The sequence below is a fragment of the Physeter macrocephalus genome, chromosome 13 (assembly GCF_002837175.3).
Source record: "Physeter macrocephalus isolate SW-GA chromosome 13, ASM283717v5, whole genome shotgun sequence".
Classification (NCBI taxonomy): Eukaryota; Metazoa; Chordata; class Mammalia; order Artiodactyla; family Physeteridae; genus Physeter; species Physeter macrocephalus.
In genome coordinates, this window is record NC_041226.1 from 83,143,570 (window position 1) to 83,159,149 (window position 15,580).

Below are 15,580 nucleotides of genomic sequence, written 5' to 3' on the forward strand. Positions count from 1 at the left end.
GTCCCCTGCATCGGCGGGCGGACTCTCAACCACTGCGCCACCAGGGAAGCCCAGAACACTCATTTTTACCACCATTTCTAAAAATCTCGTTACCCTGAGAAAGAGCTCATTCTTCTGCACAGTTTTAGGGTATGTGCCCCCCACTGCGCCAAGTCCCCTAAGACGTCACCCACAGCCCCTTGGGGCCTCAAAGTCCCTGGAGAGTGGGGGCTGCAGGGTGGACAGCAGGTGTTGCAGGCCTTGGGTGTGGGGTGGGAGAGGGAACCTTTTTTTTTTTAAATTTTTATTTATTTATTTATTTATTTTTGGCTGTGTTGGGTCTTCGTTTCTGTGCGAGGGCTTTCTCCAGTTGCGGCGAGCGGGGGCCACTCACTATCGCGGCCTCTCTTGTTGCGGGGCACGGGCTCGAGATGCGCAGGCTCAGTAGTTGTGGCTCACGGGCCCAGCCGCTCCGCGGCATGTGGGATCTTCCCGGACCGGGGCTCGAACCCGTGTCCCCTGCATCGGCAGGCGGACTCTCAATGCCCCCGGCATCGGCAGGCGGACTCTCAACCACTGCGCCACCAGGGAAGCCCGAGAGGGAACCTTTTAACAACAGCCTAAACCAAACAGAATTAGGAAGGCAAATCTGCTGATCCAAATAAATACTAGGAAGTCCCCCAGGCAAACAGAAAATGCAGTGGGTTTCTCCCGTTTGGGGGTTCTCTGCCCACTGGCAGCTCCCCATTCCAGGAGTGTGATGACGGACTGTGGGCCCAGACCCTCTGGGGAGAGAAGCCAGGCCATGCTGTGGTTAAGAGCCAGATGCCTGGGTTCACATTTCAAGCCAGGCAAGTTCTGTCTCTCTGATACTTACCTCCCAGGCTCGCTGGGGGGCTGGACCCATTGGGACTATGACAGGAGGCACAGTAAGTGCTGGTTAAACACTACCTGATGGCGCGTGGGCCTCTGTATTCGTCTCCTACGGCTGCTGTAACAAATGACCACGACTGGGTGGCTTAAAATGACAGAAATTTGTTCTCTCTCAGCTCTGGAAGCCAGAAGAATCTAGGTGCTGGCGGGGTCCCGCTCTGTCTGGCGGGTCCAGCAGGAGTCCTTCCTGCCTCTGTGTCCCGTGACTTGTGGCCAAATCACTCCCATGTCCGCCTCTGTCTTCATGAGCCCTCCCCTCTTCTCCCTGTGTCTCTCCTCTTAGTCTATGTTTTCTCTCCTCCTGAAAGGACTTGCCTTGGATTTAGGACCCACCCTAACTGGGGATGATCTCATCTCAAGAGCCTTAATTTAATTTCATTTCCAATCACCCTTTTTCCCAAACGAGGTCACATTTACAGTTGTAGGTGGATGTCTCTTTGGGGACCGCCATTCGCCCCACTACACCCAGTTCTCGGCATGCACTGACGAGGGTTGCTACACAACTCGGATCATGTAGCACAGGTAGTTTTGCAGCCTTTTGCTCCCAATTAACATTAAAAAAAACGTCTTTGGGCCGCAGCTGCACAGCATGCAGGATCTTAGTTCCCCTGACCCGGGATCAAAGCCGTGCCCCCTGCAGTGGAAGCACAGAGTCTTAACCCAGGACCGCTAGGCAAGTCCCTCCCCATTTACCTTATATTGTGAGCATTACCTGGACGTCACAGACACATCTGGGGGTGGAGGCTGTGTGACAGTCACCTTATAAACGTGTCACTGCTATGTACCAGGTCCTGACTGGTGGGCAAAAGGCTTGGCAGAGCACCTGTGTGCTCCAGGTAGGCAAGGACCAGCTGGGATCGCTGAAGCTCCTGGCATGGGGCTGACACACAGATGCTCACTGACTGATGACAGATCCTCTCTGCATTCAGACCCCCCCGCTCATCTAGAGCGTAGGGCAAGTGTGGGGCTTGGGACACAGCAGGGCTGCTCACGACCTGGGGCCCCAGCCCTTCTCCGGGCCTCTCTGTTCTCTCTCAAACGGGAGCCCGCTGAATGAGGTCTTGCCTGCGAAGCCCTTGGCGTAGGCCTGGAACACAGCAGACGTGAGACTCGTGTGTGGGACCGATGGGCCGGGAGTTTGCCTGCCCCTCTGGGACAGGTGCTCCATTTGACAGCAAGGCCGGAGGGAGCCCAGGTGCCTCTGGGGCCGCCAGGCTGAGGGACAGGAGCAGGCCTGCCGGCTGGGAACCTGGAAAAACGGCTGGAACTTGAGGAAGGTCCCTGAGCCCTGGGCCCTGCAGGAGGGGCCTCCTCCCGTCAGCACCCCTCCCCTCATTCTCATTGCCCCTAGCCTTGGCCCCTGAGCACTGGATGCTCATCACCTGTGTGCCACCTGCCACACCGGGGCTGTGGTCGCAGAACCTGGAGGACACCTGGTCCCCGGGACACCCACTCAGCCCTGCGGGAGCCCCCCACACCTGCCTGAAGACCCTGCCCCCCGCCAGGTGTGGAGGAGGTGAGGTCCCAGCCCCCAACCCTCCCCTGCCCTCAGACACCGTCACCCCCAGGCAGTCCTGGAGGGGGAACGTGCCGCCCCCAAGTCTGGGCTGGAGCCGCAGGAGCGCAGAGCCGTGTCGAGGGGACGGAGGGCACTCAGGGGACGTGCGGCCACTTCCCGGGGAGGAGGGGAGGGCAGGGAAGGCAGAGGCAGGGTGCCGAGCTCAGGGGTGCCCTGCACCGGGAAGCAGTGTTGGGGGCACGGGACTCTGGGCAGAGGGGGGAGGCGGCCAGCTGTTCAGGGCACCCTGGGCCCTGGAAGCCCTACCACAGGTGTCCTCAAGAGGTGCTACGCACCCCTTGCCCTTCCCCGCCGGCCCACGTCTGGACTTGCCTCCCGGGAGGGGTGAGGCACAAAGCGGGCGCCCAGCAGCCGGAGGAGCTGCCTGCCTCCGTGGGGTCCCTGAGCAATGTCCATCTGTCTGTCCAGCAGCGATGAAGTGAAAGGAGAGCAGGAGAGTGGGGCCACACTCCTGCCAGCCCGGCCCACACACCCACGGGGGTCCCTTCCCTGAGCCTCTCTGCCCAGTGGTTCCCAGCCTAGGCAGCTGAAGGTTGCCATGGAAACCCCGCATCCTCCTCAGCGCCCTCTCCTGGCCCTTCTGCTCTGCCAGCAGCCTCCTCTCCCAGGCCTGTGTGGCCTCAGCCCAGGGTTACAAAGCGCAGGGTGGTAGGGGCCGTTTTCATGGGTTGATCCTTCACAGTTGCCCTGGGACAAGGACAGTGGGTCCTTTCCCTAATTTCCGAGTCATCTGGTCAGTCCCTCGGGGAGAGGGAAGGACCCTGGGGATGCCGAGCCCTGAGGCCATGCCTGGTTTTCAGGTTGTCCTGGGTGTGGGGCCTCTGTGTCTGTGGTCCTAATTAATCCAGGGGGATGGTTGAGGTGTACAGGGACGGCAGCCTTAATGGAGCAAAGCACGTGAGGCCCTAGGGAGCCCCCGGTCGGAAGGGTACCTGCCCCTCCTGCCCCTCCCTGTGGTTGGCACCGCCTTCCCTCCTTCAGACCGCGAATCTCCCAGGGCGGGAGCGTGGACATTTCCCAAAAGAGCTGTGTCTGGCACCGGGCAGCTGAACGGGGAAGCAGCAGGAAGGAAGGAGGTGGGGCGCCGGGGCCTCCCTCCCCAGATACAGGGCCCCAGGCCCCAGGGTCCCTGCAAGGCTGGTCAAAGCTCAGAATTAGGGCAAGGAGCCACTGTGAACCATCAAAAAGCCCCTTTGTGACCCGGTGGCCCGATTGGGCCCAGCTTGTGGTGGGCAGTCCCTGCCGTGTCGTGTCATATCTGGAGCCTGGCCGGGCATCCGTCTCAGGGCCCAGTAGGCAAGTCTCTTAGTCAGCTCAAGCCGGGTAACAAAACACCACCGACTGGACAGCTTAAACAACAGACATTTATTTCTCACCGGCCTGGAGGCTGGACATCCAAGATCAAGGCACCAGCAGATTTGGTTCCTGGGGAGGAATTTGGGGCTTGCAGACGGCCACCTTCTGGCTGTGTCCTCGCGTAGCCTTTCCTCTGTGTGTGCACGTGGGGGCCAGGAGACAGAGCATAAGCTCTCTTGTGTTTCCTCTTATTAGGACACCAATCCTATCGGATCAGCCCCCCTTCGCCTTGACCTCATTGAACAGTAATTACTTCCTTATTCCAGATACAGCCACACGGGGCCTTAGGGCTCAACATACGGATCTGGGAAGGACACAGACCTTCAGGCCACAGCAGGGTGAAACTCTTCCTCCGATGGTGTGGCCTCCACGCAGAGCCCGGGGCCTGGGCCATGACTCTCCCTCCCTCTGGCCCCCAACCCCACAAGCCTTGCCCATCACAGATGCGGGCAATGCCAGCCTGCCTGCCGGGGGCCCTTTCCCGCTCCGGGTCGCCCTCCACGCTGGCGGCCTTCTGCGTCACCGGGGAAATGGCCAGAGCACATCCCTAGGCGTGGGCTGTGCTGCCTCCAGAACCCGAGAGGCTTGCCAGGCATGGTGCTTCCCTGTTCCAGGTGGGAGGTGCAAGATGCAACCACCTGGCCTTTGCTTGGAGGGCACGCCCGGGGATGCACCCCTCCCCTGGACCTCTAGAGTGTTCACGGTGCGGCAGCCCTTGCAATCTTTCCCAGTCCTGGCTGTTGTATCTGCTGCCGCTGGAGGCCGCCCTCTGAGAGAGCACGTGTCACCCGCGTCTTGTCCGGCCAGCACAGCAGCATCGCGCCCCTGATGAGCCGGGTCCTTGGGATGCGTGTGACTCAGGGCAGGGAGTCGGACACAGCCCCGGACAGACCTGCGGTAGGTGCCGTGTGCATCCCACGTAGAGAAGGCGGTCTGTCTCTGAAGGGGACGGAGGCTGCACCACACCGCAGGGCCTCGTATCCCTGGGGCCACGTCACCCTGCCCTGGAGGCTGTGGTCGGGCTCCACGACCTACTCCCTTTCAGCAGGGACTGGGCTGGAGAATGAAAGTGAGGTAAGCTGGGGACCAGCCCCCCTGCATCCTTCGGATCCGCCAGGAGGGCACCCGTCTCCCCGTCCCCCTACCCTGGAGGTGATGCTGTTTCTGCTTTACTCTCTGGGCCATGGAGGGGAGACGTTTCATACCCTTAACCTTCCCACCATGATCACAACAATAGCTGTTACCCCGCGGACCATGGATCCGACGTGGGGTTTGTGAATTCTACATCCGCAGACTTCGGAGGGGCCCACCCAGGGGTCTGTGACCCAGCGGACCCGCTCTAAGCTGGACCGTGGACAGAACTCTGTTAACTGCCCCTCTGACAGCGTTCTCTGGGCGTCAGTATCAACCCTGGCCCTGCGTCCTGATGTCTGTACCATGTCGGCCATTCCCTTTCCCAGTGCAGCTACCCCAGGTGCCTCTGAGGAAGGCCTCTTACATCTGTCAGAGTAAATTAAGGACGGATGACTGAGAGGCAGAGGGTGGCTGCCCCGATAGAAGCGCCACAGTCCCTGGCGTGGGTTTTGGCCGAGCCAGTTTTCAGACCTGGAACCCGTGGGCTGAAGAGGTGGCCCGGGCGGCCAGGAAAGTTGTCTCGGTGTTCGCATTGACGCATTTCCTTTTAACAAAGAAAGAAAGTAACGTGTTTTCAGCCGTGGTGCTTTTTGGATCTGAAGTCTGCATCTCAGAATTCCAGCGGGAGGTGTTCTGCACAGGCTGGGGTTGCCGCTCAGGGCAGCGGCCAGACAGCGGGACCCCCCCCAGGGGGGTGCCAAGCCCCTGGGGGCTGAGTCTGGACAGCGGATGCACTGCTGCCGCCCCCTGGAAGTGTTGGGGTCTTTGTTGGTCGACTTGGGGCGAGGAGGATGTTCCAGAAATTGAGGGAGGAACTCGGCTCTGTGTAGGCTCCAGCCACCGTGCCCAGCCCTCAGGCCAGGTGGGTTCTCCCCATCTCTCCGACATCGATGGACGAAGCCAACCTGTGCACACGCCTGAGCCCGCCCGTCTTCAGGTGCCAGATACCTCCTGGCTCACGGCGGCCGAGGCGGCCCAGGCAGGGGTGCAGAGCTCCAGCGTTACACCCGCCGACCGCAGGGGTCGGCGCCCTGCGGACCCTCTGGCCCAGGGTCCCAGCCACCTCCAGCGTGGTCTTTCTTGGAGGGTCCAGCTCCAGTCCGAGGTGACCTTTCCAGGTGCCTGGCTCTCCCGGGACAGCATCCAGCAATTCCCCAGGGACTGAGGGCCTGCTGCCCCCCATACCACCTCCGGGGGGCAGACATACCCCTGAGCATTTGAGAGGCCAGGTTGCTCTGAGTCTCCGTCCCTAAATCCAAACTTCCTGAACACCAAGAGGAGTTTCTTCGCAAAAGCCTATTTTTCTAGAGTTTTTTGGGGGAGGGACATAACTGTGGGGGTGGGGTGGGCAGGAACAGCAAAGGCCTGTGTTACGGTCCCCTGGCACCCCCGTAGGGGCCTGGCTCCCCCTCCATGACGGGGACAGGGCGCCACCTGCCGGTGTGGCCCCATAGCCAGCTTAGTTGGCAGCTGGGAAGACTGGATGTTTCTCGGGCAGCCGCCAGGACCCCGGGGCACCCTCCCTGCCCCCCTCCCCCGCAGGCCTGTGGTTGGAGCTGGATGGGAGGGACGGGGGCGGGGGGGACAGCACGCCCTTCCCCACACTCACCTGCACCCTTAGTTGGAAAACCAGTGTAAGGGCCACGGGAAAGCGCCACCTCCCGTCGCTCGGCCGAGGCTGCCGTGCTGACCCCGAGGATGCGAGGGGCTTTGCGGTCTGTGAGTTTGGTGCAACCGGACGGCGCGGCGCCCCGTGCCTGCACACACGTCCCCCCCACCCCGACCCCCACACACCGCCGACCCGGTATCCCCGCCTGGCGGGCTGCCCTGGAGGTGTGAGCCGTCCCGGTGACCCACGCCTCACGTCCTGTGTCAGAAGGGGTGGCACGCGTCCACCTCCAGGCCCCCGGCTCCCGGCAGCCCCCAGAGCCCCGGTGCGGGGTGCGGGTTCTGGGGAGGAGGGCGAAAGCGGGGCTCTGAGCGGCTCCTCGTGCGGTAGGGAGGGTGCCCCACATGTGTACCTCCGCCCGGGTGGGGCGTTGGCGCAGGGGAGGCCCCCGGCGCCTGGCACGGGTCCTGCGGGCTCCCAGCGGCCTGGGGGAGGAGCCCGCACTGTCAGAGGGACGCCCAGGGTTTCTTTGGCAACGTCGGGGCGGACCTCTCCCTGCCTGACCTCCCCGGACCTGGAGGCCTGGGCGCGCGGGTCCCTGCGCTCTGCTTGCCGCTGGCCGGGGAGCCATGGCTGCTGCCCCGCCCCCTCCCGCGGACGGGGCGGCCTGGAGCCTTCCAGCGGGTGAGTCCTCTGGGGTCTCTGCCCGAGCCCTGCCGGGCCTCCCCGGGCACTTCCTGCCGTGGGCTTGGCTGAGTGCAGACCAGCCACCCCTCCTCCGCCCTGCCCCCCTCGGGAGGGGTCTTCCTGTCTGAGGGCTCCCTCTGAGGACTTGGGACCTCCTGGGGGCAAAGCCATGCTGGCTGTGTCATGTCCCCAGGCTCCTTTCCCAGGGCTGCCGGGTGCTCCTAATTTGGGGGGCCAGGGCCGAGGGCAGGTCTCTGCTCTGCGTGGTGTGACAGTGGGCAAGGTGACAGGGCCAGGCCACCTGGGGGACGTACTGGGCCTGTGTGCGCGTGTGTGTGTGTGTGTGTGTGTGTGGTGTGGTGTTTGTGTGTGTCTGTGTGTGTGGTGTATCTGTGTGTGTGTAGTGTCTTATTTGTCTGTGTGTGTCTAGTGTGTGTGTGGTGTGTAGTGTGTGTGTGGTGTGGTGTTTGTGTGTGTCTGTGTGTGTGGTGTCTAGTGTGTGTAGTGTGTGTGTGTGTGGTATGTAGTGTGTGTGTGCTGTGTTGTTTGTGTGTGTCTGGTGTATGTGTGTGTGTGTAGTGTCTTATTTGTGTGTGTCTAGTGTGTGTAGTGTGTGTGTGTGTGGTATGTAGTGTGTGTGTGCTGTGTTGTTTGTGTGTGTCTGGTGTATGTGTGTGTGTGTAGTGTCTTATTTGTGTGTGTCTAGTGTGTGTAGTGTGTGTGTGTGTGGTATGTAGTGTGTGTGTGCTGTGTTGTTTGTGTGTGTCTGGTGTATCTGTGTGTGTGTAGTGTCTTATTTGTCTGTGTGTGTCTAGTGTGTCTGTGTCTGTGTGTGTCTAGTGTGTGTGTGTGTCTCTGTGTGTGTGTGTGTGTGTGCGCACGGCAGGTATCAAAGGGGAAGCGTGTGCCTCTGAGCAGCCCGGCGCGAGTGCCCAGGTGCCCTTGCCGTCTGCACGTCACCTCCCCGATGTGCCCGGAGCCTGGGTCAGCCTCGGGACGGCTTCCTCTGGCCTCTCAGCCCCTGTGCCCCCTGGGCCCCGGCTGCCTTGTGGCTTCTGGGCGAGGTCTGCCGCGCTGGAGACTCTCGGCGTGGCCGGGGCTGGCGTGGGTGTGGCCCCCGCGGGGCCGCTGCTTCCCCAGGGCTGCGTCTGGCAGGTGGCTGGCAGGTGCCGTGCCAGCGTCCCGGCCTGCGCCAGCTGTTGTCGCTGCCGCCTCCTGTGTGGTCTCTGACCCGGGGGCCCCGGAGGCCGCGGGCAGCGTGGTCCAACCGTCCTCAGCCTGCTCGGGGCTGGCTGTCCTAGGGACACGGTGGGGAGAGTAGATCAGACAGGCTGACTAGCGCCGAGCGAGGGCCGCGTCCGGAGGCGGGCGTCCCTCGCCACCCGCTGCCCCACCCGACCCAGCAGCCAGCCCGGCCGCTTCGCACGCACGGTGCAGCCGGCGGCGGGTGTGGCGGATGGTATGCCAGGCCCCAGGCCAGGGGGGAGCCCCTGGCGGCAGCGAGGGACAGAAACGGCTGCCCTGGTGGGTCACCGCTCTCCGGCCTCGCGGTGCAGGTGTGTCATGGGGGCTGCACTGGGCCGGGTGGGAACAGAGGTGCCCGGCTCTCATTTCTCAGTCTGTGCCCAACCCGCGGGGCACTGAGTACCAGGTGTCTCCTGACGCTCTCGAGAACCCTGACACGTGGGGGCGACTGTTGCGCCCACTTTCCTGATGAGCAAACTGAAGGGCGCGCCCGAGGTCGCCGGCGAGCACCTGGCGTGTCTGGAGTCGGGGCTCTACCTCTGCGTCCACCGTGTGCCGGGCAGGAGGACACAGGCCGCTCCGTTTGCTCTTCGTGCAGCCCCTCCCAGCCGAGAGGCCCGTCCCCTGTGACCCCTCTCAGACCTGGCCGAGCTTGGCGCGGCCCCGGGGACCCACGGGTGCTGCCTCTCCCGGCCCTGGGGGTGTGGCGGCCGCGAAGACCCCCGACCCCCGGCCTCTGACCCTGCCCGGCCCCGGACACGAGGCTGGGGCTGAGCGCGAGGAGCGGGGCCGCACTCCTTCCCCAGGACCGTGGGCGGCACAGCTGAGACGGGATGGCCACGCCTCCCCCTGCCCCGACCGTGCCGGGGGTCGCGAAGCCAGGGGCATCTGCACACAGGCCTCCCCCATCCCCCAGCGGCCCCCCCAAGGGACAGAGGGACGGGGCCCCGCTCACCGGGAGGTGAGGGGACTTTCTCAGAGAGTGGCGTCAGGCCGGCACGGCCCAGGGAGGATATCAGGGCGGGGAGCCGCGTGCGCCACACCCGCTGGAGGGGCCTCGGTCCTCGGGGGCCTGCGGCTCTGGGCTCAGCTGCGACGCTGCCAGGTGGGCGAGCCCGCACGGGGGCTGCTCCTCGCCCCCGGCTGTGGCCCCTGCCCAGCAGCCTTCTCCGAGCCCCGCGGAAGGCGAGCCAGGCGGGCGCTGACACTGCCGCCCGCGGCCACCCAGCTGCAGCCCAGAGCCAAGCCCAGGGGCCGCTGCAGCCGGGCAGGGGCGACCGGAGCTGGGGCCCTGGGCAGGGAGGCCGCTGGGTTTGTTTTCAAGTTCGCCACGCGCTTGTTTTCATGATTTTGCTCTCACCGCCCGTAGAGGGTTTAAGCCGACGGCCCGTCGTGTTTATGACGCGGCTTCTTCCTGGAGGAGTAGGTCTCCTTGAGCCCCGGGGGCAGCTCAGTCCCCGCTAAAGGGGGGCTGGAGAGTCCAGAGGACCTTGGGAGGACCCCCGCCCCCCGGACCCCACCTGCTGGCGGAGCCTGAGGGGGTGGCGGGGAGGAAGGCCTGCGGTAAAGGGGCCAGGCCTCGGCTTGGGAGCGGCGCAGGCGGGGTCTTCGCAGGGCGGCGGGCGAGCCCTTTCGCCCTCGCCAAGGCCGCAGACGGATTCTGCCCAGGGGTCGGGGGCTCTCTGTGCGCGAAGGAGGCGGAGCTGTCTTTGGCGTCCCCTCCCCTATCCAGCCTCTGGGGCCGCGTGGGGGCCGCCCTGGTCATTCCCTATGTCGCCGCCCCACCCCCCAGGGGAGCGGAAGCTGCCTGCAGCTCTCCTGGCGGGGCCGCCTTCCTGTGCGGCCCCAGGTCAGCTCCCTGGGAGACCAGCCGCTTGCAAACGTCCTAAAGAAACACACGGGTGGGACCTGCTCCGCTTCAGCCTCGCTGAGCCAGGTGCCCAGCGGAGCGGGCCAGCCCAGGCAGGGCGGGGCTCCAGGCCAGGAGGACGGGGCAGAGCCGGACGGCGGTCGCCGTGCTGCCGGCCGGGGGACCTGGCCGCAGAGGTACGTCGTCTGTCTGGGCCAGCAGGTGTGGTTGAGGGCCCTGGAGCCGGAGGCTGGATCTGGGGTCCTGCTGGCTCTGTGCCTGCCTCACCCCGGCCCCAACTACAGGGGAGGCTGCGCGGGGCTGGAGGGGGCACCTCACATTCCAGGCAGGGTCTGCCCGGGGCGACTCCCCCTCCTGCTGGCGGCTGTGTCGCAGTGACCAGAGCCCCGCCCTGCGCGCTGCCCAGAGGGCAGCGTCTCCAGGTGTCCCCGGTTCCCCAGGACGGGTCCTTTAGAAGGAGCCTCAAGGACGGCTCTCCATTCTCCATGCCCGCCTGGAATTAGGGGGTCCTTTGCTGCAGACCCGCCTTTCTCTGCCCCCCCCCCCCGGAAGGAGTGCCTTTAGGGCAATTCCTAAAATGAAGGAGTTTTGCTAACCATTTCAGCCCCTCCCTGAGGGCCACTCCGTCACCAGAGGGTCACAATACCCAGAGGCAGGCTGGCGTGAGGCGTCTGGTGGCCCGAGGTTACCCTGCCAGCTAGGGCGGAGCCGGAGGAGGAACCAGCTCTCCTCCTCGGGGGACCACGCGGAGCCCAGGGCCAGCAGATGGCACAGGCCGCGTCCCCCTCGCCACACCGCCCTGGCGCCAGGGCGGTCGAGCAGGTGGTAGCAAGCCCACTGGAGTTGGACAGGTTGAGATGCTCTCCTGGCGCTCAGGCCTCTCCAGCCTCTAGTTCTGTGGTCGAAGGGGTGCACTGAGAAGGTGCCAGGGAGAGCAGGAAGCCGGTGCCCGCCTCCCCCGACCTGTCCCCACAAGCCGAAGCGTCAGGGCCGGAGCGCTCAGCCCCTCATCCATCTGCTGGGGACGTGGCCCGGGCTGGCTCCTCTCTCCTGCACCCGGGCCCCCAGGCTGACCCCACCGGGACTGAACCTTGAGCCGGCCGCCAGCCTGGGGCTGAGCTACCCCCGCCCCTAATCATCCCCGCCCCCAGCCCCGCACGCCGCCCCCAGCCCAGCCCGGGCCCAGCCTGACCCCCAGCGCCCTGGGAAGACTGGAGTGGGGGGCTGCCCGGAGCCCCAGCAGGCGCCGAAGGCCCTGGCTGTCTGTCACTGAGTGACACGGGGCTATTATGCTGTCACAGGGCCGTCTGGAATTCTCACCCCTGCTGAGAGGCAGTGCCTTGGGAAGGCCCCAGGCTTTTGCCAGCCCAGGGCCCTGCAGCCCACTGTACCCACCCAGTTTCCATGACCGTCCTGAGGGTTTCCAGCATGGGCCAGGGGACCAGCACAGACCGGCATCCGGGCCTGGGCAGGAGCCAGCTTGCCTTGAGTGAGGATGGATGCCCGGCTCTAGACCACGGGGGCTGCCCCGGGAAAGCACCTCTGACCCGAGGGCAGGTGGCGATGGGGGTTCACTGGCTCCACCCTTGCCGTGCTGCAGCGTCATCCCCGGTCATGCGGATGCCGCCCACCTGCCCCGGGGAAATGATCCAGCCCCGCCCCGAAGATAGATAGAGGCAGTGCCCTCTCTCCCTTGGGGCCCCAGGGAGACCAGCCGTTGGGAAGGCCGGTGCCAAGTCCAGTTAGTGTCTGCCGACTTGGGTGTGTGTGTCAGCACACGAGGGCCGAGGCGCTGCTGGGGAGGTGGCCACGCCCCCCCTGGAGCGCAGCCGAGTTGGTGTGAGGAGTCAGGACTTGGGCCGGATTGCCTCTGCTGCGGGCCTTCCCCAGAGCCTGTACATGAGGCTAATGTAGTGCCCACCTCAAAGGGGCGCGGTCCGGATCCGAGAGAGAACGTCGCAGCACTGCCACCAATGGGGGGGTACTTTTTATGGGCACCTCCCACCTTTCTCACTCTGAGATAGGAAAATGGGGAGTGGGAGGGCACTGGAGACAGTGGGGGTGCGTGTGAGATGCCTTGTTCAGCACCACCACGTCTCCGCACCTGACAGGCTGTGTCTGCCTCTCTCTCCCGAGGGAAGACAGGCTCCATCTACCTGCAGCTGAGGATGAAGTCATGGCTGCTGTGAGGTGGCCTGAGCCCTCCCAGCAGGCAGGCGCCCAGCGGGGATCTCCCCTCGTGGCCTCGTCTGACTACCCGGAGGAGCCCGGCCCCCGGGGCAAGGCCTGCAGCCTCCTGGTGTGGTTGACAGATGAGGAGGCCAGGGGTGGGGACAGCTCGGTGTCATCGGGCCGCCTCTCTGGCTCCTCGGGGGGCCATGAGTCATGCACACCTCCCCACGGGACCGGGAAGGCGAGGACCCCCCAGGTGCTGGGGCCCCCGCCGCAGCCCAGGGAGCGCACTCCCCGGCTGGAGCAGCTGAGGGACAAGATCCGGGCCCAGGCACAGTGGCAGGCGAGCTGCACCTCCCTGGCCACCTCGGCGCCCGCCAGCGCCTCATATCTCTACAAAGCCCCCACGCCAGCCCCCCGGAGGAAGGCCCGAAAGCCGACAAACGCCGCTCCAGCCCTGGCCTACCCAGGTCAGTGGCAGCTTTCCCTGGCGAGGGACAGGCAGGGGGCGGGGGGGAGACGGCTGAGGTTGGGCTGCTGCAGGCCGGGCTGTGCTGGGCACGTGGGTGGCCCCGCCTGCGCTGGTGGCCCTCTGGGAAGGCCGGTGCAGCGTGCCCCGCGGCCCTGGGAGGGTCTTGGAGCCTGGGAAGCCAAGAGGAGGTAGCGTCCTCCCAGGGATGGGGATGCATCTGAGCTGGGTTTAAGCAGAAGGAAGCATCGACTCATCCAGGAGATGGAGATGGGTGGGTGGGAGCCAGAGGGTTGGTGGATGGAAGGGCGGGTGCAGGGGGGCTGGAAGGCATGCGGGAGGCGTGGAAGGGACTGTGCCCTCAGGCTTGGGCATCAAGGCCATGTTTAAAGGCTTCTGAGCGGCTGCCAAACGGGGACCTTTCCCTGGACATTTCTTCACGGACTCTTCCGTCCCCACAATTCTCCTTCTTGTCACTCCGCTCCAGGCTCAGGCATCCTGAGTGGGGCTGAAAGTGGAGTCGAAGACAAGGCAACACCTGGCCAGGGGCGTGAGGCCTCCAGGGTCTCCCAGCGGCAGGCCTCAGGTGAGTGGCTCTGCGGCCAGCTATCCTGGCATCCCCCCCGACTGCCCCCACTGGACACTCAGGCCCAGGAGTGGGTGGCACGGTCCTGGAGCCACAGCACTCTCCAGGCAGCTTCTCTCTCACTCTGTGCGAATGTCTCTATTAGCTTCCCACTCACAGAGGAGGACACTGAGGGTCAGAGAGGACCCCAGCCATGAAGGGGCCAAGCAGGGATTTGAAGCCAGCCCGCCATGCTCTGGCGCCCGATTTCTAACCAGCAGGGAAGGAATCCAAGCAGGCCCTGAAGGGCAGGCTGGGGCTCAAAGGGCAGGGGGGCTGGGCAGGGGCGTCTCCTTGCTGAGCTCTCCTGCACAGAATAGGTGAGGTCTTCCCCGCATGGTCACATGCCAGGCCTCAGGTCCTTCAGGCCCCGTCAGCTCCTGGGCTCGCTGTTCCATCTTGCAGGCAGGAGGCACTGCCTGCCTGTCCCACAGATGGCCTTGCCCTGCCGGGGAGATGCTGAAGGGTCGGCAGTGGGTTGGCAGACTTCCAGGTGGGGTAGGAAGGGTCCCGGGGCCCAGGGAACCACTAGACTTTGGCTGACTCATTTACTCGACAGACAGGAGGGCTGAGGATGGAGAGGCGGGCCGGAGCTGCTCCCGGCGGGGGGAGGGCAGCAGCATTAAGGAACCTCGGCGTCCCCGGTAGCGGAGCGCTTGGAGGGTTTTGTAGGCGGGGGGCCGTGGAGGGTTCGGGCGTTGGCGGGCTCGCTGTGTGTGCAGGGTGGGCACTGGGTGGACGAGCTGTCTCTACAGTCCAGCAGGATTCTGGAGACCCCAGGAAGCGGGGGAGAGGGCTCCGGAGCAGGGGGCAGGCTGTCCTGGAGGCCTGAGGCTTTCAGGGTCTCCAGCCAGGGTTTTCCATGGGGCTGTTGGAGGAGAATGAGGGAGACCGTTGCCTATTGCAGCGGCACCGTGGTGACCAGGGTGGAACGGAGGCTGGTCGACACTCGAGTCGGGACCCTCTGGGTGGCAGCTGCAGACTCGTTTCCAGTCCGTCCCAGCCAGATGTGCAAGCCAAGCACAGCCCCAGGTTGGGGGCGAGGGGCCGGCCCGAGTGCAGCCAAGGGCAGAACCCGCTCGCTGCGCCCAGCTCTGGCCTAACTGGGCACCGGCAGCTCCCCCGGGAGCGGGGCGCCCACCCATCCCCACGCCACAGCTGTGACTCAGGCGGAACGCCCCTGTCTCTCTCCTCGGGGACAGAGGGCCCCGAGGACCTCAGCTCGTCCAGCAGGTCATTCTCCCCGTCCCCACGTGCAGGGGCCCATCAGCCACGCTCAGGACCCGGCCACTGGCCACTCAGGGGCCTCCGTGCCCCGTGTCATCAGTCACCAGCTCCCCCCGGAAGCCTCTGGAAGCAGGGTATGGGGCAGGGCCTGGCTCTTTTTTTTAATTACTGTGGCAAAATACTCATAACATAAAGTTTACCATTTTAACCGCGTTTAAGTACAAAGTTGCTTTGTTTCCGCGGGTTGGACCCCTCTAGGGACCTCATATGAGCGAAATCCTATAGGGTTTGTCCTTTCGCGTGGGCCTGGTCTTGAGGCCCCTCCGGCCAGTGGGGTTGGGTGCTGAGGACGGAGGGACGGGCTGAGGCCGGGACCCGGCTGCACCGCGGAGGCCTGGAGACTCCCTCGGGAGAGACTTTCCCCGCGCTCCCCAGGCCCCTGGGGACGCGATGGGCCGGGCCCAGCTCTCACACGCTCACTGGCTGGTTGGCTTTTCGGTGCTTCTGAGACGCAGCGTCCACCCAGTGGTGGACAAAGACGAACGAGGCCAGACAGAGCAGGGCCGCGTGCCCACACTGGCCCTCGGGCAGCCGGTCCACTCCAGTCGGCCTCTGTGCCTTCTGTGGGACTTGGATCTCCTGTCCCCGCCTATCCAGCCGGCGCGGATCCCACTGCGCAGAGGCCCCTCTGGGTC

The 15,580-nt window shown here is 64.7% G+C and overlaps 1 protein-coding gene across 1 annotated transcript in view; it reads left to right on the top strand.

The window, feature by feature from the left end:
- CCDC187 (coiled-coil domain containing 187) overlaps positions 1-15,580 on the top strand; it is a 33,898-nt gene that overhangs the window by 3,742 nt on the left and 14,576 nt on the right. The window contains 12 exon segments of the mRNA XM_055089384.1: positions 2,264-2,428; positions 4,291-4,400; positions 4,655-4,744; positions 5,919-6,099; positions 8,296-8,443; positions 8,681-8,736; positions 9,086-9,833; positions 10,255-10,371; positions 10,414-10,526; positions 10,529-10,568; positions 12,529-13,034; positions 13,527-13,619. Coding sequence (XP_054945359.1) covers positions 2,264-2,428; positions 4,291-4,400; positions 4,655-4,744; positions 5,919-6,099; positions 8,296-8,443; positions 8,681-8,736; positions 9,086-9,833; positions 10,255-10,371; positions 10,414-10,526; positions 10,529-10,568; positions 12,529-13,034; positions 13,527-13,619 — 2,367 coding nt within the window.